Source organism: Corvus hawaiiensis, chromosome 11 (genome assembly GCF_020740725.1).
Source record: "Corvus hawaiiensis isolate bCorHaw1 chromosome 11, bCorHaw1.pri.cur, whole genome shotgun sequence".
In the NCBI taxonomy this organism is placed as follows: Eukaryota; Metazoa; Chordata; class Aves; order Passeriformes; family Corvidae; genus Corvus; species Corvus hawaiiensis.
In genome coordinates, this window is record NC_063223.1 from 21,283,734 (window position 1) to 21,311,183 (window position 27,450).

General features: G+C 40.8%; 1 protein-coding gene across 4 annotated transcripts in view; it reads left to right on the forward strand.

Moving 5' to 3' along the window:
* SLC6A11 (solute carrier family 6 member 11) overlaps positions 1 to 27,450 on the forward strand; it is an 87,032-nt gene that overhangs the window by 2,552 nt on the left and 57,030 nt on the right. For 3 of the 4 annotated variants that reach the window (XM_048315250.1, XM_048315252.1, XM_048315251.1), the window contains exons 3-6: positions 1,143 to 1,277; positions 1,444 to 1,584; positions 3,003 to 3,093; positions 19,839 to 19,971. In XM_048315250.1, coding sequence (XP_048171207.1) covers positions 1,143 to 1,277; positions 1,444 to 1,584; positions 3,003 to 3,093; positions 19,839 to 19,971 — 500 coding nt within the window. Of the gene's footprint in view, positions 1 to 1,142; positions 1,278 to 1,443; positions 1,585 to 3,002; positions 3,098 to 19,838; positions 19,972 to 27,450 lie in introns of those variants that run through there. The other variant, XM_048315253.1, reaches the window with a different exon arrangement.

Sequence of the window (27,450 nt, forward strand, 5' to 3'; positions counted from 1 at the left end):
CTGTAGTATGGAACTTGGGAGGTCTGACCTCTCTGGGACTTACTCCAAGTCATAACGTGGAGTGCAGGAATCATCTCCTATAATTTTAGGTTCTTCTTGTGGATGTTCAGGTTTTAAGGAAAATTAATTTCTTTGCGTGCTTAGAATTAGGTATTTCTTGGAATGTGATCTTTTTGCAAGCTGGGAAACCTGATGTTTTCTCATTTTCCTGATGTATGCCTGTTGGAACAGTGTTGGAAAAACAGTCTGAGCTGATACTTTGGTTTTCCACAAGTTGCCATGTTAAACTCACTATGATTGTGTGCATGAGAGGGCCAAGTGCATTTGATACTGACCAGTAAATCATCCAGAGAACCCATGCAAATATTCCATTCTTTGTGGAATCCCCATGGATTGCTTGAGAGGCACCTGGGATTCAGCTCTAGGGAAATTTCCTGGCTGAGGGAAGAGACTCCTGGTGATGAGATGTGAAAGAAACAGTCAGAGCAGGTGGATTTAATTGTCTCAACTTTCTGATCGAGGTGGCTGAAGTACAACAGCTGTTTCGGGGTGTGGGTGTGCTGTGTTTGGGGTTTGCTGTGGTTCACTGCCTGTGCTGGACTTTACTGCCAGCATCCAACAAAAGTGTTGATGTTTTGTTGTTTTCCTAGAATTTCACATTAATATTTCTGGCTGATGAGGCCAAGCCCTGCTTTCCTGTCCTTGTAAGTAGTTCTGAAGTTTGTTTCCTCATTCCCTTTTCACAATCCTTATCATCAGGCTCATATAAATAATGTGAAAAGGATTTCTTGGATTTAATATCTGTAACCCTTCTTCACCCCTGAAAAAAGCAGGGGCGGTAGTGTAGACTGACGTGGTGCTGAGCAGAGCAGAACTTTGCAGCTGAGCACTGCTGGGATCTTTTCTGTGTTTGAGAGCCTCATGAGCTGACTTTATGCTGAGGAACTTTGATCTCGTCTGGTTTAGCCCTGGCTTACGGGTTAGCTCTTGATATTTGGGGCAGGAGTAAATCCATCCTGCCCTGCCAGCGTGATGCCTGGGGGATGGCTCACAGCTGATCCTTCCTTTACTGGGAAAATCCTCACTGTGCTGTTGAGGAACTGGATTCATTCTAACCAACACCCCCTAATACTCACTTGCAGGTGCTTTCCTCATCCCCTACGTGGTCTTTTTTATTTGCTGTGGAATACCAGTATTTTTCTTGGAGACAGCCTTGGGACAGTTTACAAGTGAAGGAGGCATCACATGCTGGAGGAAAGTTTGCCCTCTATTTGAAGGTAACAATTCTGTGTTCTACTACAAAAGAAAGCATTCAATTTGAAGTAAAATGAAATAAATAGTATCAAAATGGAAGTTAGGATAGACTTAAGAATAAGCATTTGTTTTTAAATTACCTGACAAGCAGTTTTCTTTTGTATCTCACTTTTTATTTTGCTTCTCCAGGCATTGGCTATGCTACCCAAGTTATAGAGGCACACCTAAATGTATATTACATCATCATTTTAGCATGGGCTATCTTCTATTTGTTCAACTGCTTTACTACAGAGCTTCCCTGGGCTTCCTGTGGCCATGAATGGAATACAGGTATGACCTCAGCAGAGATTGCTGCTATACAAATCCTTCCAAGTGATTTATTGACACTGAAATGTCCTGAACAAAGCCATTGCTGTGGCCAAGTCAGTGGAAGTGGGCCAACCACATCCCACTACAGCAAAGAGAAAGGAAACCTGGAGTGGAACTGCCTTGGACCTTTCTGGGTTGGGTCATTGTGTAAGCATTTACTCCTGGAGAATTTAATGTCAGCAGAAAAAGACTATGGATTTCGTTAATTCTGTAAGATGTTCTGGCTAAATCCCAAGACTCTCATTTGCAATCATATCTATTCTCCCTGAACACAGAGAGTGAATTCTGCAGCAGAGAATGACCTGATGACAGGTTGCAATCTTGCTCTTTCACTCTAATGAGATCAGGAGGAGTTTGAATGGAGAGGAAAAAATATTAAATGTGGATCTTTGGATTTGCTCTTTTAAATGCCAGATGTTGAGGGATAATGTTCATCAAGCTACTTCTGGAAATTTAGTCTCATAAATAATCCTTACTGCATGTAAAGTAGCCTCCTGCATGAAGGATGAGGTGTGCATTCATGAGGGTTTGCAGGGTAGGGCTCTGCATCTGTCCTCTCATTGATATTTATATCTGTAATTCTCGGCTCATTGAGTCTGTAGATCACAAACATCCATGGGGAGGATCTCATCCCAGTGCCATGTTCCCATGTTCCTGAAGTTTTGCATTTTTCCCTTAAATCACAGTCCAATTTCAAATCAAGTACTCATTGTATTGTCTTTCATGGTTTCACTGATTGGCCATTTGTTGTGCTCTTTGAGCCCACCTAAAGCTGCCTGAAATCTTAGTTTATGTCAGGGAATGAACTTTGGGCCCAGTGGATGTAGAAGGCTTTGGTGTCAGTTTTGGCAGCCCTGCAAAGGAGCTTGGCCAGTGTTATCACTGCTCAAATGCTCAGCAGCGCTGAGCTGCTTTGGCCTTTCTCTGTGTTAGAGATAATTATGATAAACCAGAGGAAATATCCACTTGTCTTACCAGGAAAAAGTGGAAGTTTATGGCTGGCCATGTTCCCTAAACCATTTGTAGCCGTAACCCATTGAACCAGCAGCTGGAGTAGGAGCATCTTGCAATTCCCAATCCATCGCCTCAGTTTCTCAATGTTTGTTTCTTCTGCCTGAGGGGATTTTTTGGCCCTGTGCCTCTGGGAAGTGTTGTAGGAGGGTCCTCATGGATGTTTCCCTGGGTTATCCTAATCTGGTGTTGCAGAAGTAGCAGCTGTTGCATTTAGTGCACCCAGAAACTTTAAGCCCACCCAGAAAACGTGGTGTAGAATGGAGGCTTTTTCCCATTCCCAAGGTGCACAAACTGGGAGATGAACAACAGCAACTGTGCTTGCATGTCAACAGAGCAAACTCTTTTTTTTTTTTGTTCTTTTCTAGAAAACTGTGTGGAATTTCAAAAACTTAATATGAGCAACTGCAGTCAAGTCTCTTTACAAAATGCCACCTCTCCAGTGATGGAATTCTGGGAGTAAGTGCACAGAAACTTTATATTTGATCAGACTGTTTGTTACCTTGCAATGATTTGATCATTTACACATGGTTAGATACCTCGTAACCCTATAGCACTTAGGGATGTGAGCTCAGCTGGAAATTTTCTTATTTGCCACAGTCAGAATGAGAGTTTTTAACTCTTTTTTTAGAGGATACAAGGAAAGGAATTCCATATCCTGAAAGGACATAGAACAAAGTGTGCCACTTGCTTGGGAGCTTGGCTCCTGCTGCTGGAGGAAAGAGCCTCAAACCCATACTAATGAGGAGGCAAAGGTGAAAGAAAGAGGATGATTTACAATATTCTTTTTTTCCTTTTCTTTTTTTTTTTTCCCCCCCAAATGTTTCTTCCCTTAGGAGTTTGAGAGCTGCATCCTCATCCTTGTTTCAGCTAACTAATACTCTGGCTTCTGTATCTCATTATTTTTTAAAGGACTGTGTAAGTGTTAGTTATTCAGCCAGAATAACAGCAGAGTTTAACTCTCTCCTGTCCCCCTGACTCTGATTTCTTGTTAGACTAAGAGAAGGAAATCATCTGTTTGCAAAAGATGATCTGCTTTTGTGGTGACATATTTTTCCTGACTATCAATATTTAATCAGGGCAGTGTAGTCTCCCATTTGCTCCTCGCAGGGCGTTGTGTGTGTTAAGCCAGTCACACAAATGGAATGTTGCTTTTAACGCTGAGTGATTTCACAACTCGAAGCCTGCTACAAAATTCTGGGTTACTACAATTTCTTGGGGACCCATTCATTTTATCTTGAAGACAGAGCCTTATTCTGAGGCTGTTTTGTGTTCAGGACAGCAACAGCTACACTTTGAAAGAACCAAGAATGAAAACTCCTTGAGGGGAGAACTCTACATGGACATAATTTCCTTGAATCTTAGGATGTGCTGTTGTCTGCCTTGAACCTCTTTTTCTTGCTACATCAGTTAACTTAGACTTCATGGGTTCTTTCAGCAAATAATACTGTTTTATTTCAAAATAAAATACTTCCCCCTCCCCCCCCTCTCCCCCCCCCCCCCCCCCCCCCCCCCAGCTAAATTAAGCCTGAACAATATGAGAGGTATTCACTCTCTGGGTAAAACTGAAATTTTATTTTCTGTTCAAATTTTCAATAATCTGAACATCAATAATCTGAAATCAAAATATACCTGCTCCAGTGTTTCAGAATAAACAAGAGTTTCTCAGGTGGCATCACTTAATGCTACAACTTAGTTTTATTTTAGCAAAAATCTCTTATGGCTCTTTGGGATAATGAGAATTAAGACTTCATATCATTAGCGTCAATGAACAGAATATTTTCTCAATTATTAGCCAATTTACCCCTGCATTTATATTATTTTTCAGCAGTATTCCCAACTCAGCCACTGATGGTAACTCCAGTTACTCAGAGAAGTAAGAAATGTTCAGTTCAATTGCATGGAGGGCACAGAGCAAGTGTTATACTCTCACGTTTCTATGGTTTTGTGGGTTTTGTGTTAGTGCTCATCTCTGGATTGCCTGAATTCCTGTGTCAGTGTTATTTTGAAGCACATCCAAAGCCATTTGAAGCACGTTCCTTCTCAGAGATCTCTAAAAATGAAGCCAAACAAGATTCTCTGGCTCAGCTTGCAGTCAAGTTGCAGTGGGTTTTAAACCCTTCAATTTTGGGGCATATTTCCCTACCTGACTTTGGCTAAGTCAGGAATGAATTATGAAACTAGAAGGGATAATCGGATTTCAACTTTTCTCTTAACTGGGTTTACAGTCTTGTGTATAAAAAGTTGAAAATATATGGTCCAAACCTTTTAAAAATCACAAACACCAAAAGAAAAGATAAATTAAATAATCTGTTATTTATCTGAAACTTCTTTCTTTACTGTGCCACAGACAAACTTCTTGTAACACTAACAGTTTACTGGCCAAAATAACTTTAGATATTAAATTTATCTGCTTTCTCTGTCCAACCAAAACTGGAGTTCTTCACACAGAAGAAAAATATACTCTCTTCCTGCTAAGGAAGGGGTTTGCCTTGTTTAAAATTTAAGTGGTTATGATGTTGCATGGCTTCAAAATTAAAAAAAAAGACATAACAGTTTCAAAGTGGAAGAATGAGCCTCATTAAAAATTAGGACTGATTTTGCATTGAAATAACTCATTGGAATTAAGAATGTAATTAAATTATATGTCTTAATTACACAGCAGTGGCCTTTCTGTATAAATGTGCAGAGCAGATCCCAGAGCAGTTAATACAAATTAAATATGAATTTGTTTGGAAGATAAGTGTTACCAGCAATGTTATTTCCCTCAGCCAGAGGTGGTGTTCTCGTGATGATGCTTTACTACATTGTAAATTCTGGTGCCAGGAGCCATAAACTCGTTGTAAACTTGTTGAAACAATTAGTAAGAGGTGAGTAGCTGGAGTAGACTGCACAGAGCAGCTGCTCAGGGCTATTTCCAGAGCTCGCATGGGCAACGTGTGAGGATCCTCCTTGCAGCAAAAACCCTTCTCAGACCTGGGGTTATTTGCATAACCACCAGGTTCCTTACAATTAATTAACTACAATTAATATAATTAATTAAAATTAAGTTAAAAATACAATTGATGCTTGGCAAGGGGAGGGGAAAGCTCGAGGTTTCTTCTGAATAACCATTTAGAACCTTTCCCTGTAATGCCAAGGCTGCCATTGAAATTCCTCCAAGTCGTGGCCACATAAAGCCAATTTATTGTGTGAGGGGTTGGCTTTGGGGAAAAAAAATTGGGGTTTTGTGGGATTTTTTTGTATTTGTGGTGGGTTTTTTTGTCTGTTGAGTTAATCTGTGGATTAGAGTGGGGATTGCTGTGCACAGTGATGCTGTTTGTTTGCTGTACGTGAGCTTGTTTACACCTAAAACTCAATCCTGCGTTTGTAACGTGTCAGGCTGATGCTGCAGCTTTCCTTTCAGAGCTGTATCACATTGCCACAGCCTTGTAGAGTAATCACAATGTCTTCAGATGGCTTTAATTAAACCCAGCCTAACCAGAAGAGTGCTTGGGGAAGACTCAGTAATTCCCCAGCGTTTTTGCTGTGCTCTGTGCTGCTCTCAAGTCCAGTGCTCCCAGTCTGAGAGTTACTCGTGCTGAGGGAGGTACAGGAGCAGGGGGACAAGTTGGATTTGGTTTTGTGTGTGCAAATGAATACACCAGGCCCAAAACATCTTTATTTCTGGCTTTGGAAAGAAATCTTTTTTAACTGGTGCTGTTAATAATTTTCCACCAACTATGCTGTAAGGCTCAGCCTTTATTTACTCGTGACTGGAATTAAATCCAAATCCTCAGCTGGCTTGAGGATTGCAAACAAAAACTTCAGCCTTTCTGCTGAAATGTTTGTAGCTGTTGGTGCTTCTGTGGCCTTGGCGACTCCTAAAGCTGTGGCTTGAGTCAGGCAGGGACTCACCCATGGGCAGAGGTGGCAGAGGATACCTGGCAGTGCCATGAAGCTTTTCCAGTTCCCCTTCCTCAGGTGTGCCCAGAGGATGCTGTTCCCTTGTTCCCTGAGCAGGTATAGCCTCACTTCTTCTGATAATTCATCATTATCTACCTGCTTTGGTAACTGTCACACAAAGGGTGTGTGAGGGTTTCGTTTTTACCTTGCATGGATTGATTATTTGTTAAAACAAATAAAAAAAGGATTCAGAGGGAAAACCTGAAGCAGGTCTTAGATGCTGTTTTCCTCTTGGTACATGCCAAAGAACTTATTAAACTTCAAAACTTTAAATATTTTTGTGAGGCTGTGGTTGATAACCACCCACCTGTGGCTACACAGTGAAAATGGTCTGATCCTGCTGGAGGAGCAGCAGGCAAAGTCTGGGAGTTTCAACATTTTTTTCTTCTTCTCCTGCTTGGAAATATCTATCCCTGTTATTGTTTTACGACTTCATTTGGGTGAGGAGACTAACCACTGGCAACTGATCAAAATTAAGGGATTAAAATGTTTCTTGCTTTACTCAAAAAGGCCTTGCAAACCACAGCCTTGACAAGTTCCACACTCTGTGGGTACAGTTCCTAAGATAAGCAGCTAAACTGATATAAGTTCACTTTTTATTCCTCAAACTCTCTGCTGCTGTGTTCCAAAGGACAGACCAGAGTCTGAACCTCCACTTTCCCCTTCATGGTGGTGCCAGCATTCAGAGACTGACCTGTTTTCTCCCTTTAAGGCATTTCCCTCACTCCAATAGTATAGTTTACTTATGGATTTTCTAAGAAAAAGTAATAATCATAGTTTCAAGGTGTGGTACATGCAAATTTAGTGCCCAAATTTCAAACATAGTGGTAGCTGCGATGTTGGTAATTACTGATAAATTTAAGCAGGACATTAAAGAGAACTGTGGCCGTAGGTGAGGGTGTATTTGTAGGAATCAGAACAGGAGGGGGAGATGCTCTGCTCCATCACTTTTCTGCTTTCCTAGGAGAGGGAATTGCCAGGCAGGTGTGGGGGCTGCAGCCATGCCTTGTGTGCTCCTTTGGCTGCTGCTGCAGTCTGTCACCACGGGCAGGAATTTGAGGTTTCCAGTGCCTGGGAAGGGAGCTGGACAGAAAGAGGACCCACGGTTTTGTGGCTGATTCCACCTCAATAGTTTTTTATTGGCTGTGGAGCAACAACTTAGTCCTCTGTTAAAGGAGGTCTGGTTGTTGGCCTGTCACTCTCTGGAGGGGGTGACACATCCTTAGCGTTTCCAAGTAGAGCCTAGTGAGAAAAAACATCGGTTTTGTCTGGGCAAAAGAAAAGGGGCTGTTCTCAGCAAAAAGGAAAAGGCACAAACCCTTTCCTTGCAAAGTCAAAAAAGAGGTTTTTCCTGTTTCATTCAGGCTACAAATGAGTGCAGGAGTCACATTGTGGTTAATCCCCAGCACAGTGAGAAGTCAGGGGCGAGCTGAGTCTGGTCCTGCTGTGCTCAGTACCCAGGGGACTCAGCACCACTCCAAACCAGCCCTTTGTGGGTGTCTTGTAGGACACTGAGCTGTGCCAGACCCTCCTCTTTCTGCCCAGTTCGTAAGGGGCCGTGTGAAAATTGCTTTTTGTTTGGAGCCACGTGAGCTCTCCATCTGGGTTTGCCTCAAGATCACTGACTTTGCCTGACTTCAGCTGAAAAAAGCAAATGAGATTGGTGTCAAAATGCTGCCAGTTTCTCCTGTATTGAGGGCTGAACCCTAAGCCAGGTGGATGAACTTCCATGGTTTTTGATTTTTACGTTTCCTGTTGTACATAACATTTTTGCTATGGACAATGAAAAAAGGACCTTCAAGTTTGCAAGTTCTCCTGACTTTCTACTCCATTGGGAATTTGTAGCATTTGGTTGATTCCTGTGTTAGAATATGGTCAAGCTTTGGCTTGCAGTGGTGTCAAAACCAGAAACTAAATTTTTGTGGCAAAGATCATACGTGAGCCACTTAAAATATCCCTTAACTGCAAAATTGTCAAAGTTCTAGAATGCTGTTATAACTATTCATAGTAGGTAAACACGCTCAGAAGCTGAGTGATGTGCTTAAATTATGATCTTTAGAAGCTGCTGGCTTAGATCTCCAGTTTTCCTGCAAAATGGGAAATCTTGTTTATTTGTAACCATAGGGGCATTTCCATGGCTGTGGTTAACACAGCAATGTGTGTTTACAGACGTGCACATCTACAGATGCCAGTTTTGCTATTGTAGGGAAAGAATTATAGGAGAGAAGCACATTTTGCTCCAAGGGGTAAAATTAATATAAAATGAAAGGTCTAAAACAGCAAAACCTCAGTTGTGCCAGGATGGGCTTGGCCAAGTCAGCCAGGAGCAGCACAAGCCAAAAGAACCAGGGATGTTTCTTCTGCCTTTGCCAGGGGTTTCATTGCTTTCTCATGAGCTGTTGGTTTGCTGGGTTTGTCATGTGAGGCTTTTTGGTTTTAATTTTTTTATTTATGAACAAAACCCCTCTACGGAAAGGCCTCCCTTCAGCTAGACCTGGTTTTATGCAAGTATAAAATCAGCTCATCCCCTTTTTCCTCGAGTTATCATGTACAACCTCCCACGAGTATCTACACAAACTTTTAAATCTTCTAGAAAACTGAAAATAAGATATTTCTGGTGCTATTTGCTGCCTGAAACCAATGAGTCCCCTCCAGCAGTTCCCCTGTGTGAGAGGTCCTGCCTAGCACAAGCTGAAAAGTCACATCCATGCTTGACAAAGTTGCCCACTCCAGGAATTATTTTCTTTAGTGGCTGACCACAGGAATGGGATGTGCAAGGCCAGATGTGTGAACAAATCACATGAAACTCTTCCAAGGCATATTTTTCAATGCCTCTGGAACCTCTTAAATATCCAACCGGCCTTGTAAATAATAGATTGTTATTTCCAACTGTCCAAGAATGAGCCCATTGCTTTTATTCCCTGTCTTGGAATTGGGAATGTGAAGGGCTTTGGTGAGAGGCATTTTAGAGATGAACAAGTAACTGAAAACATTGCCAAGCAGGAATCACATTCCTCTGGTTTTTGGCTATCTCAGCATGGACACTGTGTAAAGGACTTATTTCCATGCAATTCATCAAGCCTCTGTCTATTTTTGGCTCTTGAAATAGTATCATCATAAGAAAAATCAAATGTTTAGACACTTTTTAAGAGTATTTCCCAAGTATGGCTTTGCAGATTCAGGGCATTAACAGAAAGGGTGGTTGCTTGGGATTTTAAATTGAATTAAATTTTATTTTTTTCATTATTTCACTGTTTTCTACTATATTCCTATAAGGCAGCAAAATTGCTTTGCAGTGTCAGGAGGACTTCCAGAGGAAACTCATTAAATATTGCACTGCAGTTCCTGGAAAGGCTACAGAACCTTTCCAATCAGTCAGTGCAGGCCTGGGAACAGCAGTGTGGGCATAGCTGTCCTCAGGGTGGAAAGGAAATAACTGATCTCTCCCCCAAATCCCTTCAACAGCTCTTCTTTCATTATCTCCTATCTGATGTCCATAGGTTTTACTTCATAAATGAAAAAATGAGTCAGTAGAATTTATCTGCATTTAATTAACAATACTGCAAAATTTGCAAGTGCTACAGCAGAGTGATATTTTGTGAAGACTCAAGTCCAGGGTCAGTGAGTATAAGAAATGTATTGAAGGAGGGATTTTTTCAATTTTTAAAATTTTTTTTGCCGGTCAGGTAATGGTTTTCTTTTAGCCTGCTCTGTGAGGAAGAGATAAGAGCTTATCACCATTCATTTGTTACATGAGTTTGGAGCCAAAACCTCTATTTTACAAGAACATGCAGTAGTTCTCAATATTTTGTGCTCTGTAGTTCTCATTTGATGGACATTTAATTAAGAGAGAAAAGCTGAGTACAACTGCACAGGTTGTCTAAAAAGCTCCACAGAAATTCTGAGAGGCAACAGCTTGACTCGCATTTCTTCTGGGTGCTTTCAGTTCACAGCTGGTGCTGTGTGCTGAGCTAATTTATACCACTTAAGGTGAATAAAAAGGGAGATTTTTGTCACTGGATGACTTCTTCAGAGAAGAGAAGAGGGGAAATTACAAAAAAAAGCCTGAAGGAGTCGTTGGATGTATTGAGAAAAGAGACTGTAGAGCAGAGGTGAGTGGAACGGCACAAAAAAAGATTGAACAGGATTAAACCCTTGGGCTTGCTGAAGGAGAACGTGCCATGGCTTCAGTGAGAAAGGGGTAAGGAAATAGGTCAGGAATGGTTGTAGGAATGGGATGTTCTGTGCTTGGCCCCCACTGTCTCTGTGTGACAGACACAGACACACACACAAGTAAAAATGATAAAAACAATATATACATATATGCATACATTCAAATAACCTAAGTCCTGACCTTAATGAGACAGGGGTTGGCACAAGAAATGTGTGTCTTTTTTTGCAAGCTGTACTAGAAATTTTAGAGAAAAATCTGCAGAAGAAAGCCTAATTTCACTTTTTAATTGGATGTGTGGAGAAATGGGTAATGAATGGAACAACATTCAACCCTAGCAGGAATTTAAGAAGGAGGAACCAGTCTGAAGAGCAGCAAATGTGGCTCAGCTAGGAATGGTTCACTGTGGTATGTGTAGGTCCCACTGGATCTGCTGGAAGAGGTAAATATTTCAGAATAACGCTGGAGCTGAGAGATTCTTGCTAATGTGGCCACCGGGAATTGTCTGTCTGCTGCTTTGAGAAATAAGCCAAGTATGGAATTAAGTGGATTTCCAGAAATGAAGTCTTACACTCTAAAGGATTTCCAACAAATTTCTCTCAGTCTGTAACCCACAGATTAGCTCTAAAAGCTGAACTACATCTTTCTAACCCCTGAGCGCTGATGGTTGGAGAGTACAAGTGGGTATCAGGCAATATCTGTCAAGGATAATTTGTAGCTCTTTCACAAACCTGTGGGTGTGCTCTATTCCCTATTTCAGAGTTGACATGAAACCTTAAAAAGAGAGGTTTGGACATTGCACAGAGCCTGTACCTCTTGTTCTGGATATACAACTTCCAGAAAAGCCAAAGTGTCAGCTCACGTTGACTTGCAGGGAGAGTTTGGCATCCAGACCCTATCTCCTGATTTTAAACACTTTTAGGGGCTAAATCTGCAACAAATCCACTGGGAGATTGCCTTTGTTTAACTTTACAGCTGTAGCCATGCTTGTTCTGGAGGTGTTTCAGTGATTACCACACTGCTGCACCGGGAAAACCCCTGGCACAACCAGCCCATCTTTAGTTTCCCAAGTATCAGCCTCTAGGGGGGGGGGAAAGAAAGTCTGAAAGGAATAGTTTCTTTGTAAGGCATCCTCTCTGTCAGATCCCTGCCCTCTGTATGGTTCATGTGTCACCGTGCCACTCCTGCCCGTGTCATCCTCACATCACTGAGCTCCTCAGGGCAGCAAGACAGAGCAGGGCACAGCAGCAGCCAGTGTCTCTCTGCTTCTCTCCTCCTCTCCTGCTAATCCCAGATTGTAGAATTTGGATGGAAGTGAGGTCAGAACCAATTTAGTATCCAGCCTGAGTCACGTGCTGCTCAATTCTGATGTTCACTCAGTGTGTGCTCTGGGCAGTACAGGAGCAGTGTCCGGCCCTGGGGCCAGCACAGGGAGGACCTGGAGCTGCTGGAGAGAGGCCAGAGGAGGCTCCAGGATGAGCAGAGGGATGGAGCAGCTCTGCTGGGAGGAAAGGCTGCGAGAGCTGGGATTGTTCAGCCTGGACAAGAGAACCTTTGGGGTGACTGAATTTTGGCCTTCCAGGACCTGAAGGGGCCAACAAGAAGGATGGAGAGAGGCTTTTTATAAGGGCCTGGAGTGAGAGGATAAGGGGGAATGGCTTCCCACTGCCAGAGGGCAGGGATAGATGGGATATTGGGAAGAAATCCTTCCCTGTGAGGGTGTGGGGCAGGCCCTGGCACAGGGTGCCCAGAGAAGCTGTGGCTGCCCCTGGATCCCTGGCAGTGCCCAAGGCCAGGCTGGATGGGGCTGGGAGCAGCCTGGGACAGAGGAAGGTGTCCCTGGCTATGGCAGGGAGTGGAACTTGGTGATTTTTAAGGTCCCTTCCAGCCCAAACCATTCCATGATTCTGTGATACTCTGAGGCTAAAAATCAGAAAGGTTATCACTGCTCAAATAGGTGTTCTCTTCCTGGAAAAAGGAGAGGTCTCCCACACATTTTTGTTTAAGTCCCTCATCAGAGGTATGCGATCTTCTACCTATTAATTTTTGTTTATGCAATGAAGCTCAAAAAATCTCTAATTTGCCAGTTATCTTTTAAAATACAGTCCTGTAATGTGTAGAAGAGGATGTTTAAGTGTTACAACTGGAAAATGTTTGCCAGCTTTGATATTTCCAGTACATAGAATGTTCTATACCTGTTCTCTAAGACAATATTGCACCATTCTTTACGTTTTCTGTGTCAAAAGATAAAAAACCACACCAGAGAAGAGAAATCTTGCAAACCAGCACAAGTGAGAAATGCAGTCATGAATTGACTGAAAAATTAACACCACTCTTTTTAGGTTCATTTTATTGCAGGATAATTTTCCTTTTTACCTTGAGCCATATAAAATATGGATATCTTTAGCTAAAAATCCTGAGAATTTCACAAAGTAAGCTGCCAGCCTTTTGGTTTCACAGTTTTATATTTAGCATTCAGCATAGATTTTTTTAAGTTTATCAGTATCATTTTCAAAAGTTATCATATGAGTAGATAAGGCAGTGGAGAACATCTCAAATCTTTAATATCTTGTGTACTCTGGTTCTTCCAAAACAGCTTGTTCCTTCTCAGCTGTTTCTTTTCCACCTTGGTGCTGGAAATGCATACGTGGGTGCGTGGATCTGCCTCTCCCAAATTAGACAGTAATTAGATTAGACAGCCACAGGGAAATGTTTGACTTTCCTGACAGGTATTTTGGCACGGGAAAGTTCCTGGCACTTCAAGCATCCACAGAGGATTCTGGTGCATGGAATTGGAATCCTACAATTTTCAGAATTCAGTAGTATCTGTCGAGTTTCTGAGTCAGAAGCTGTCTATTTGCACAGGATACTTGAACACACTTGGGTTGGAAATACACCAATAAATTAAAGAATATTAATTGCATAAAGCTCAAGGAGAGAAAGGTGTGAGTTTAGGAAATGTCTTTAGATGGAAACAAACTCACTTTCACACAGAAATAGAGGATGTCTAAAAGATATCGATCCTTTTCTCCTAAACTGATGGGAAATCTGTGCAGCACTGGCACTCAAGTGTGTTTTGCTTTTCAAAGGGGACCTCAGTGACGAGGTTCACAAGGGAAATATGGACTGGGTTTGAAAGCTGCAGGGATAGAATGCACCAAAATATAAAATAACAAAGGCCACTCTATAGTGGCACTGTTCAGTGGCATCATTTTGTTGTCCTTTCATCCCTGCAGAGTTCTCTGAGGGCAGAGTGTGGCCCAGGGTAAAAGGGAACTTTGCCCCTGGCTGGGCACATCCCCAGGGACAAGAGACCTCAGGAGGGCTCCTTGTTTGGATGGTGTTGGGTTTTTTAAAGCAAAGTGTCTTGGAAACTGCTCCAAACCAAAGTGGGAACATGAAGGGAGCTTCCCCAAATAGATGGAAGCTGTTCTTCAGCTTCCCAAATCATGAAATGACGCAAGAAGTACCCCAGGACATTCCTTTCCAAGATGTGTTGGCAGCTGTTAATCCTCTTTCTATCCAAGAGCCTGCTCCAGCTCCTCACACTGGAACACTTTAATAAAGACCCTCTTTCCCAGGAAAATCCAGTGTTCCCATGGCCAAGAAATAGTGTGTAAGCTTTCAGAATGTTTGCATTCAAACTTGGGTGGAAAGGCTGCTTTTCAGTTATCTCACAACATTCCCCTCTCCAGAAATTCCAACAAGGGAGGGGCCCTTCTTCCTCTCACATGTACTGAGGCACCAAATTGGAAGGTATTTTTAGTACTTTCTCAAACAAATTAACCCCATTTTCAGTAAGTATCTAATACTTGTTGAAATCATCTCCCAGTGGGATTTTACCTGTGTAAATTTTGGGTAAATCTTGCACGTGCAGGGATCTTCATTTGGACAGCAGAGGTGACCCTGGACAGCAACAGGGTGTCCCCAGCATGTAGGGAACACGAGGTCCTTGTATGAAATCTCATTTCTCCCTGGGTTTATTATTTTATGTGTGCTGAAAATATGCTGAATTTTTTCTTTCTATCATTGCCTTACATTTAGATTCAAGTGAAATTTAAACCAGGCCTCCAATATTTGTTGCTCTAAGCAGAATAAATCTACACTGTAGTAACTTTGTTGTGATTTTGTTCAGTCCAACCACACAGACCCTTGAGACCAAACCTCAGCATTTCTGACAGCCACCCTTTGGAGATGTGCCCGATTATCCCACCCAAATTTATCTTTTATTCATTAGGATTCCTGGAACTTTCACCACTTTTATTCTGTGTTATGCGTAGGAAGAAAAATAAGAATCTCCAATAACATTTAGCCACTTTAAATTTGTGTGACCAGAGGCAGTGAAACCTTCAAGCACAGAATGAGACACCACAAATCCCCTCTTCTTACTTACAAGCAAGAGCTGCTGTTTAGAATTAACACTTTGCTCCTCCTGAATTAAAACCTTGCCCTGGTTTGGATTAACCTTTAATTCCAAACTCACCCCCATGGCAGTGGAGTTTGTTTCCCTCAATATTCTGCTCAAGAAGCTCCAATGCCACCACCTTGGCTTCTCTCCCAGGCTCTGGGTCAGCTCGAGGGGCTGAACTGCTGAGTATTTTTATACAACAAAAATCACCCCCCTCAAACAGCTACGACACCAAACCAATACCTACAATAAATATTTTCAAACTCTCATCAATTTTTTGTTTTCAATGAGAAACAGTAATTAATGATTTTTGTCTTCAGTGCAGGACAAACCTTTCTCACAGCGAAGTTTCACACAGTCCTAAGCTGCTGCCAGCAAACTCTGCTTGAACTGGCTTGTACCAAGCAGGGATTTTTATGGTCTGGAATAATTCAAATGGGTACCTGCAGCTGTACTGCCAGCTACAGTGGTCTCCCAGGCTTTTATCTATCAAGGAATGTTGTTGGTGTTTTTCATTTCTTCAAATAAAGAAGTGGCAGTAGTGAATTCTAGTGAGAAAGTTTCAAGATATTTCAATGAAATGTCTGTTAAGATATTTCTCATTTACTTTAAGGGGGTTTTAAAGATGCTCAGCTTTAGTAAGTCTTGATATACAGAAGGATGAAGTTATTTCTTTTCACCCAGGTGTGATGCAAAGCAGCTGAGCTGATGTGCTATAGAGCATTTCTTCAAGTGTTTGCTCCTTCAAACCAGAGAGGAGCACATTCAATGCTGATTTTGCTGCTGGTTTCTTTATTCTGTGCATGAAGAGCTGAGGAGAACAAGGCAGTGCAGGGTGCTCGAGAGAAGAGGAGGAAGGCCTAGAGGAAGCTACACAACCTTTTTTTGTTGTTGTCAGTGATTTATGCAAGGTCATGGCAGCTTTTGGATAGAGGCTGCACTGCTGAGGAGCAAAGAGCTGTGATCTGACCCCTGAAGGCATCAACCTCCCTTCTCAGATGCAGGGGACAATCCTATCTTCAAAACGCTCCCCCTTTTCCTTTTATATCAGTTGAATAAGAAAAGAATTGGGGTAGATATGGCTGAACTGAGGTTTTGTGAGAAGAATTTCTTGTTCTGATTGCTCCTTCCTTTCAAAGCTTCATCCACAGCTGCTGTTTCAGATGGTTCCAGCAGCAGAATTTAGGTCTGGCTTTAGGGAGAGCTGTGTTGTCCCTGCTGAGGAAATCCCTGCTGGCCTCTGGGCAGGACTTCCCCCTCCTTGGATCCATCCTTTGCATCCATTGTGTGTTATAGTTTAATTATAAGTTCTGGAGTTGTTGCTGCTCCCTTTCTGAGGGAAACACCAACCCTTTGTTCTGCTGGAACAAAGGAAATCAAACCAATTTTCAGCACTTGAGGGTAATTAAATCCTCATTGTGGTGCTGACAGTTCCAGTTGATTGGCACCACGTGTCTGTTTTAAATGGGACCCGCAGGGATAATTGCGGTTAGCCCATTAATTTGCCATTTGCTTCCTATGACACTTTACAAAAGTATCAGGCCAAGAGTTTTGGGTGGATAAAAGAGATATCTCTGCTCTTCTCAGAGCATCCAGAAAACACCGAGCTTTGATTTCTGCTCCCGGGAATTGGTTGCTTTTAAAATCTTCATCTCAAGCCTTCATTAAAAATTATTTTCTTAAGGCAAAGGCATCTTTTGGTGTGTGAAATATTTCAGTCACGAGAGAGAGAGTAATAACATTTATTTATGAAGGGGTTTTGCACTTAGGGAAGAACAGTGTAGGAATTGAAGTGTCTGGCACACCCATTTTGGAAAAGAAACCTTACTCATGTTTAGGTTCACATGCACATAAATAAGTCCAAATAGCCATAAAGAAACCTGGTTTCATAAAAACCTAAGGAAAAATTTTCATCATTATTTTACAGTGGAAACAAAGCTAAATGAAAAAGGTTTCCATTTCACAATTATTGTGGCCCAAGTGTAAATATTTTGTCTCAGTTTTCATCTGAAAAATGTACTATTCTAAAAGGCCTTTTATTATTTATTGCCCTATATTATTTATTCCCTTTTATATCATGTTATGCCAATCGTTGTCCTGGTTCTCTTGCAATAAATTCCTATTCCAGGTGATCTAAAAATTCAAGGATTTCATTTGGGTTTTGAATGAGAATTTGTAAAAAGAGTGGACTTTATCCTAGGCAAAATTCCACGTTCACCTGTCAATAGCTTAGAAGAACTTGAATTTTAACGATGCATTTCATCACCTCTCTGTGTAATTATGGCTCAGTGATGTTGTTTGCAGGTATCAAATCTGTGCTTCCTCTTCTTGATTAAAATGATCCTTCATTAGAAGCCACCTCTCTGCATTTGGATGCATTTTGATGACAGAGCTTCAGGCTCTTTGCAGGTCTTGGCTAGCTGAGGGTGTTCCATGCTGGATCACTTCTCTCCCAAATTATCTGGTGGCAGATTTGAAGAATAAAGATTTGAAGAATAAAGCTAATTCCTGGATGAGGTCGCAGCAATTTTACATTTAGGCAGATAACATTCAAAAAGTCTGTGTTAACTCTCTGCCCCCTTTTATTTTGACTGGGAAGATCTACCTTTATATTCACTGGAAAATAAGGAGAAAAACCCTGAGATGTGGTGTTTTAATAGTTAATTCTGTCCTTCCCCAGCTGAGGAGGAAGTTTTTAACGCACATTTTACGAGTGGCTGCATCCATCAGGAGCAGCAGCTGCAGCTCTCGGAGGTGTGAAACCTGCCCAGGTGCTGCAGCATCTGTACAGGCACCTGGAAAACCTGAGAAGAGTTCAATATTTTCATTTTCCCCCCGTGACTCCAGCTGTTGGCATTTCCAGCCTCCTGTTCCATCCCTACAGGCAGGGAGGGAATTTCCCTTCATCCTCACCTGCTGCTGGTGACAGCAGAGCCAGAGCAGATTCCTTTTATTGTTTATATTCCATATAAATATTATCTTCTCATATACATTTTCTATATCATTGAGCCATTATATTTTATTGTCTGGAATTACAGGATCAGACTTGCTATCCCTGAATTTATTGCCTCAGACAATAACTGAACAGAATCCAAAAGGAAGAATTATTTTATATATTTAACTGCAGTTTGCTTACTTTGCTTTAAATATAATACTCAACCTTTCTACTAAATAGTAATTAAATTATCTGTATACCTATGTACACATCAATCATACAATCAATTCAAACCAGTGAAAATCAATTAATCTGTGTTCCCTCACAGTGTGGAGGGAGAGTAGTGCAAGTCTGAGGTCTCTGAGGTTGTGATAATTTATATTAACTTGAAATATGGATTTCAAAGAAATCTCTGCTCAGGATGGTTGATGGCAGGTGTTAAGGACTTGTATGTGAATGTGTGCATCTGTTGCTTTAAGCTGCCTCAAAAGGTTGAGGTTGTGAAAATATTTTAATGTTATAGCTTCAGTTACGGAAAGAAACTCATGAAAATAAAGGTTAGCATGTAAAATAAAGGTTAGAATTTTTTTTCTGGAAAAGGAATAAAATTGGAAAAACCATTTGCTAATGAAGTGTTTTATTTTCAGCTCATTTGTGTTGGTAACTAATTCAAACTATTTCCTTTTCTTTGACTTTAAGGAAAAGCTGTTTTAAAATTAAAATTTTGTCACCAACCTGAAAAAGTGAAACATTTGTTCATCTGTAACCAGATACAAAACCCACTGAGAATATTGTGGTTTTTCCTTTTGTCTTCCTTTCTACCTTAGCATGGGGCATTTTCAGTAGAGAGTAATGAGGAGTCCTTGGTTCAAATTAATTCAGTCTTATCCCAGTCTTTCATGGGTAATGCTGTTTTTCTTCAATATTATCATCTTTTTTTTTTATAATTAATTCAGTTTTATCATAGTATTTCATATGTAATGCTGGTTTTCTTCAATATTATAAATTTTTTGTAATTAATTCAGTTTTATCCCACTATTTCATAGGTAATGCTGTTTTTCTTCAATATTATCACCTTTTTTTTGTAATTAATTCAGTTTTATCCCAGTATTTCATAGGTAATGCTGTTTTCCTTCAATATGATCTTCTTTTTTTTGTAATTAATTCAGTTTTATCCCACTATTTCATAGGTAATGCTGTTTTCCTTCAATATTATCACATTTTTTTTGTAATTAATTCAGTTTTATCCAAGTATTTCATAGGTAATGCTATTTTCCTTCAATATGATCTTCTTCTTTTTGTAATTAATTCAGTTTTATCCCACTATTTCATAGGTAATGCTGTTTTCCTTCAATATTATCACATTTTTTTTGTAATTAATTCAGTTTTATCCCACTATTTCATAGGTAATGCTGTTTTCCTTCAATATTATCACATTTTTTTTGTAATTAATTCAGTTTTATCCAAGTATTTCATAGGTAATGCTGTTTTCCTTCAATATGATCTTCTTCTTTTTGTAATTAATTCAGTGTTATCCCAGTATTTCAATGGTAATGCCGTTTTCCTTCAATATTATCACCTTTTTTTTGTAATTCAGTTTTATCCCAGTATTTCATGGGTAATGCCATTTTTCTTCAATATTATAAATTTTCTGTAATTAATTCAGTTTTATCCCACGATTTCACACCTAGTGCTGTTGTAGCTCAATGTCATAATCTTTTCCCCCTCTTTTTCCTCCCTGCAAGGCGAAGGGTGCTGGCAATTTCTGATGGGATTGAGCACATTGGGAACCTGCGCTGGGAGCTCGCCCTGTGCCTCCTGGCTGCTTGGACTATCTGCTATTTTTGCATCTGGAAAGGGACCAAATCCACTGGAAAGGTGAGGCTGAAATTTGGTGCAGCACTTTTAACGGGATGTGCTCCAAACCTGTGTTGGCATTAATATTTATTTCCATCAGAGCAGGGGAATTTTGCATTGCTGTGAGGAGCTACACTTGGGGGTGTATAAATTGCAAAAGTAATTGTAATTAAGAGTTGCTTGTGCTTTGTGGTTTTTTTTTTTTTTGTTCCTCTTGGTTTCATGATTTGCTCTTCCCCTCATTCTGTTAGGTGAGGCTGGGTGGTTTTGTTTTATTTTTGGTTAATTTAGCAATGAGCTTTACCAGCCAGTCCTTGGGCTCTGAAACCAGGTTGTGTTGATTTCTGTGCACAAATTCTGCAAAATTAGGATTTTGCCCTAAACTGACAGGAGTCAAAACTCTCAGTGCTACAGAAGAGTCGCTGAGAGCTTCGATGCACATAAAAGGAGAATTTAAAAATACAGATGGAACACCAAGAACAGAAATAATGAAAGCACTCAGAGAGGGGAAAAATTATGGGGAAAATTAAAAATATTTAGCACTTTTTGAGTGAATGGCCTCAATACTGGGAGCAGAGAGAGGGAGCCATGGGATGAGGGAGAGGCTGCCCCTGGAGTAGTATCAGACACAGCTCTGAGTGGAATCTATGAATAATCAACTACACAGAGAGAGGAAAAGAGCCACAGATCTGGAGGGAGGATCTAAAAAAAGCACTGGTTTCTCATGTTGGAATTAAGGAAACCAGGAAAAAATTGGCGCATTGAAACATTCAATTTTCAATTGTTTCCTGCATAGTTTGGGTTGTGGTTGGGGTTTTTTTTTTTTTGGTTTGTTTCTGTTTTAATGGCCTCTGTTTACGAAAGAAATATTTGAAATGTAATTTTTTTTGAAGTTTGGGAAATACCAGAGTGAATTTTTTCAGCTTTGTCAACTGTACACATCTTTCACACTATCAGCATTTTGGCTGTAGCTAATTGCTGATATTCTGGGTGTGTTTGCCAACTGTGCCAGTCAATCTGGTGCTGCGTTCTCCACTCAGGGGTTCGCACGCACACACAGAGATTTCTGCAGCCCTGCTTTCATCGAGTCACTGCAGGGAAAATGCTGAGAAAGACGGTCTAGGGATGGGGATAAGAATGAATAGTTTAGAGGAGGGACAGGAGGGGAAAAATCCTAAAGGGAGGAATCTGGAGAAGCAGAAGTGATCTAGGGGAATGACAAGATCAGTGTCCCCACGTCCGTGACCTGGGCACTCCGGGGAGGTGCACAAGTTCCTGGGAGTTGTCTGAGGGGCTTCAGCTGGTGGGCAAGAAATGAAACTGAGCAAAACTGATTTTTTTTTTTCCATCAGAAGGAATGTCTGAGGATGGGAATCTATTCTAGCATGGTTTAATCTGCTGCAGGGGCTCAGGGAAAAGCTCTGTGGTGCAGGTGTGTGCACGCACACGAGGCCGGGCCGAGAGCACACACAAAAAGAGCAGTGGGAGCAGTCCTGGGCTCAGAGGAAGGGGCTGTAGTGATTTTGGAGAGGATTTACTTTACATTTCTGGAGTTTACATCCAGGATTTCATTGTTCTTCTATTGTTCTTCCCTTCTTTCAGTTTATACCATTTCCCCAGAAACAGATCTTGTGCTTTGAAAGTGGTTGACCTGTCTGACCTTTTTTTTTTATTTTCTTTTTCTGACAGCTTAGCTAAACCCTCAGCTTTAGGTAGGTGGAATAAATTGTCTTTGATTTTAGTTCAGTGGGATTTTGATAACCACCTCTCTGATGAGGTCAGGAGAAGCAGCCTGGGAGAGAACAGCCTGTCTTGGCCACGTGAAATGGGATGATAAACTTTTCAACAAGCAGAATTAACTTCTAGTCTTGCAACAGAAGTGCAAAGAAAATGGAATTAAGACCCAATATTCAGCTTTGTAGGTCTCAAGCTTAAAACATTTAGATCAGGGCTCTGTAAGAGGCAGACTCATCATATACTTGCACCATTTAAACCAGTTTGCCATGAGCAGCTCTTCTGTTTCCAGAATCCTGAGGAATTCCTGAGGAATGGTAAATTCCCACATTTCTCAGGAGACACTGTGGTATCCATGAATCTGCCTTTCCAGCAGGTCCATTGCTCTCAGTGAGGATGTGTCTTAGCTAATATTGATAATTTATTTTTCCAGCTCTCTACCTGTGCTGCAGGTTTTTTCCCTGGGCATAAATTTGCTGTTTATTAATTTAATAATTCCAATATTCTCCCACTTGCCACTTTTTCCAGCCTAATCTCTGGAAATCTGGGCCCTGTCACTGCCTTCCCAGAGCAGCAAACTTCCCAGCTTCAAAACAAAGGCAGCACTCAGGTGCTGGGGATGCTACAAAGGAATTAAATGTTCTGAAATACAAATGGTGCAGCAGATTTCTGGGCTGCAGTTTCCATTTCCAATATAATGCCATTTCTAATATTCATATTTAAGCTCATCCAATCACAAGCCTTCCCACTAAACTGAATGTTTCATATGCTCATTTCCAGGAAACATTTACAATTGACTTCCAGGTTTTTTATTACAATAATAGAACAGTCTGTTAAATTTATGATATACTTTAATTGGACTGAATAATTTCTATAAAAAACCACATGTATTCAAAGCAAAAAACTTCTTAAAGTTTTATCACCTTTGGAACTTTTTCAAAAGGAGGTGTCTGTGGGACAGGCTAGTACAGAGAAAGAGGACAGGGGATAGAGGTGTGAAAGGGAGAAGGTGAGGAGAGGCTTCCTCTCCACATATTTGTGCTTTGTGAAATATTCAGGAAGTTGGTTTACCCTTCTCCTCTTTTTCACTCGGCATTCTAATGCATGGTGAAAAAAGAATCCAAGCCTTAAAAGCTGTTATAAAATAACTCCATCATTCTCCAAGCAGCACTACCCCAGATCATGAATATTTAATATTTCAGGATATTAAATATATTAAGGCTAACATAAAGTTTAACTCCAGGGGAAGTGCTTATTACACTGTTAACAGGATATTCCAAACTTTTCCATTACTGTTCTTGAAATTCATCACTTTCTCACAAAGCATTTCCATTTTCCATTCCAACAGATGTGCAATAGCAGAATAAATCCAGGTGATTCTGGCAGCTTGCAGGTGAAATGTATTTGTGCCTTTTCAGATGATCTTGTCCTTAATTATTCAAGCTTTTCTTGCCCTGAATTACCCCATCTTAGATCTGAAGGTATTTGTGTGCCAACTTGCACATTTTAGATGTTGCATGTATGCAAAATGTGGGGTCTTGCAAGGAGAAACTCAAAATCAGAAGGAGGAAAATGTGACAAAGCAACATCCCATAATGTGATGTGTGTTGTGCAGCTTGCTTGGTAATGTCTGATCTCGGTCTCACAGAGAAGTGCTTCCAGTAGCTGAGATCAAATGCTTCCAAAGATGAGGTGAGGACTGTCTAGAAGAGTGAAGAGAGTTAATTTTTTTAGCATTTAAATTATTGTTCCAGTCTCTGATCTTTAGGCTTGGTTCAGTATCCGATTCTCTCAAAATACTTTTGATTGCTGGTTATGACAATCCTGAGTTTTTCTATCATGTGCATAGGCTTCCTGAGTCTTGCCAATTTTTTGATCTTCCTGTTTCATTGACGAAATGTTCAGGTAGAAGGGAACCAGTTTGTTTATGGATCTTGATTATCCATTTATTAATTTAACTAAATGTCCCTGTGCTTCAAACTTTGAGGGAGCAACACCAGTAGCTGCCAATGTATTTTTCCTAAATTACTTGCTGAAGGCAGCAACCCTCATATTTTCCTTTTTATTTTTTATTTTTGTGAGATTTTTTGCAAACAAATCATTCCACTGAGCTCAGAGTTGTGTCTCCCTTGCAGCAACTTCTGCCCAGCTCCTTTAGAAGGGAGGGGCCTGCTGGACTTGAAGTTATAGCAAAGCATTTTAAGTCTTTCCTTCTCTTTCTTCCTTTTTGGGTGCATCAACACATCCCTGTCTTGTGCTGATATTCCTGGTTTGAAACCCTGGCAGGGGCCTGGATTTAATGAAATTGTACAGTTTGGGAGGGACCTTGGAATGTCTCTGGTGCAACCTCTTGGTTGAAGAAGGTTCAGCACCGAACTTGGAACTGTTTGCCTTGGTGTTTGGCTGCATCTGAAAAACCTCCAAGGACAGAGATTGCTCATGTCTTGGGGCAACTTCTTCCAATGCTTCATCTCCCTCACCATATGAGTCATTAATCAGTTATTCCCTACATTGAGGTTCATTCCAATATTTATTTTGTTAATAAATTATTTCATTTTTATTACCTTGTTACATTTCTGTTACCCAGCCCAGACCAAAGCCCATTTTTTGTATCATCTGTGTCGCTACAGACCATGGATTTGAGTGTCTTTAATTATTGATGCACACAAACTGATTTGAAAAGACTTCTGTATTAATAATCTAAATTACTAGACTCAAGTTAAAAAAAAAAATCCAGCTTTCCTGCCTGGATGTCTTGAATGAGAATGAGAGCTCATCAGCATTGATGTGCTTCAGCTTTCTGTGCTGTAGATGAGGAAGAGCTGAATCAAAAATATTCTAAAAACCTCACAGTCGTGCTGCCATTTTCAATTTATTGATAGTAGAACATTTTACCCCACCCACAGCATATTAATGTCTGGTTTCAAACTCTAGACCAGGTTTTGTCACATTATGACTCAACACCAAGCCAGCATTTTCTGATGAGGAGTGTTAAAAGAACATTGTTGTTCCTCCAGGATTTTATTGAGTATTAGAATATCACACTGATTGTATGAACACTGAGAGCAGTTCTCATAGATTTGGGGTCTTTTTGAATGGGTTCTTGTTAATACCATGAAAATATTCTTTTGCCAGAGCTAAACTCAAATAGTTCTTGCACAGTGATTTTTACTTCTCTGCTAGTTACTGGTTAATAAGTGATGAGAAATCCTTCCCATTGTGCAGAACCAGCTGCAAGAGAGAAAAATCTCACAGGAATCCATTCTCCAACATTTTCTGGAACTAATCTACATACACAATCACTGAATATTATTCTATCTAATTCTGACTTCTGAATATTTTGATCCTTTCCTTCTCTTTGTGCTCAGTTCCCTGAACTTCCACTTCATGCTGATGTTAGGATGTGTTCACTTTAAGCTGCCTCTCCACTTGATATATTTTAAAGCTGCCCCAGGAACAGAGGCTCATAAATCCAGGGGGTGATGGTGAGAGGTGTACACCCAGAGGCTGGGATGTTCCAGCTAAAACTGTGGATGCTGCTCTAAAATAAATCTGCTTGGTTTTTCAGATCATAGTCAACTCTGCAAATGTCTTGCACACTGTCTCATCAAGCTTTTGACATTAATAGGGCTCTGTCTCTCATTTTTACCCCTTTCCACTCTGCAGACGCTCAGTTAACCACAGCCCAGAGAGCTCTGCTGGGAGGTTTTGCTGTAATATGAGAAAAAGCATGGATGTAGCTCCTCTCTGTACATACACACGAGCTAAGATTCTTGGTTAAATAGTTCTGTGAGTCAAAATCTAAAATAAGAGATTAAAGATTGCACAGGCTCTCCATTATGACTTTCCCCTTGATTTATCACTGGATATCCACTGCATCTCTAAAAAGGACACTGTTCAGTTTGCAGCTCATCATTGTAAACCCTTCGAAATGACCTGGCAAGCTTTCTTGGTGGTGCAGTTGTTGAATATACGCATAAAAGGCTTGTCACCTTCATTACTTGTCACCTTCATTACTCATTGAAGTATTTCACTTTCTACCACAACACCCCTGGAAAAGTTGCAAACACCAGAGTAAAGCAGAGAACTTTCTTTTGTCAAAGCAGCTGCCACAGGAAGCAGGATTTTGGGTAGAATACGTGCAAGTGAGGGCATCACTTCTTGTTTTACTCTCACGCTATTGATTTTTTTCTTTTTTTCTGTGATTGTGCCAATTGCCTTAATCTGTAATGTTCTCCATAGGGTTCTAAAAGTTACATTTAGGAAAATTGGTTAGATTCCATTCAGACTCTCAGATTTTTCCTGGTTTGAGAGTTTTATTTAACCTTTGCATGCTAAACTTAGACCAGAGTCCTGTAAAGGCTGTTGAGTGCATTTAAAGCTGTGATTGGTATGAGGGGGTTAAGATGAACTTCATGAGGGAACTGGGATTGTTCAGCCTGGAGAAAAAGAGGCTCAGAGGGGACCTTGCTGCTCTCTAAAATTATCTGACAGGAGGGTGCAGCCAGGTGGGGTCAGGCTCTGCTCCCAGGGAACAAGGGACAGGACAAGAGGAAATGGCCTCAAGTTGCAGCAGGAGAGGTTTATATTGGATATTAGGAAAAATTTCTTCCCTGAGGAGGTGATCAGGTGTAGGAAGAGGCTGTGGTTTAATCACCATCCCTGGGGGTGTTCAAAACACACGTGGATGTGGAGCCTGGGGACAGGGGTGGGTTTGGCAGCAGGGCTAAGGGTTGGTCTCAATGACCTTGGAGGTCTTTTCCAACCTTAATGCTTCTGGGATTCTCTGGAATTAATTCTGTACCTGCACAGCTGCTGTCCTTTGCAATGCTGCACTGTTCCTCACGCATTGATTAGCGCCACTGACCACTTTGATTTGCTGAGCTGAAGGCAGTGAAGGGCCACTGAGGAGTCAGGACATTTTTGGAAGTCTTTATTAATTATATCTATCAAAAAACCAGAGATGAAAGAGAACAGGTACAGCCTGTTTGCCAGGACATCTTGACATAGAATCCTGTTAACAATAACAGAAAAATGTCCTGCAAAGGGGTTTTGACATTATTGTTAATCTGTGAATGAGATGGGCAGGAAACATTCACAGAAAACTGGACCATTTAATGTGAATAAATGAGATGGCCAAGGAAATGTACTAAAATATACTTAATTCACACCCATGTTTCAACCAGGTGTAACTAAAGGTAGAGAGCCCTGGTTCTTTTTACTTTTTGGTGCTTCTGAGAGCTGCTTGTCCCAGGCTGCAGTTCTGATAAGACTGAATAGTTTAATATAAAATAGACACCTGAGCTGTTGGGAGTTTATTCCGACAAATTAAACTCTACACTATGCACTACTAAAATAAAACAAAAAGGCTGCAACTGGAGTTAACTTTTGGTTATAATTTATTTTTCATTTTTCTCTTGAGGAAAATCCCCAGAATTTTTTTGAACCATTTAAAATGCAAAATGGGAGCCCTCAGGCTCTGGCTGGCTGAGTGGGGTGTCATCTGTCCCTACTGAATTCCACAAATTCCCCCCTTAAATGTGTTTTTATAGCTCTGCTCCCTCTTCCACCTGCATTTACAGGGGAGCAAGGGATGGTTTGTGGATGTTTCGCTGTACATCCCCAGAAAAGTTCCTTATTCAGACACAGCAAATTATTTTTGCACACCCCCCCCCCCCCCCCCATTTCCAGCTCATATTTCTTTATATTTTGTGAATGATTTATGTCACTCCCAGAACTTTGCTCTTTGAAGGTTTCCTCCTTTCT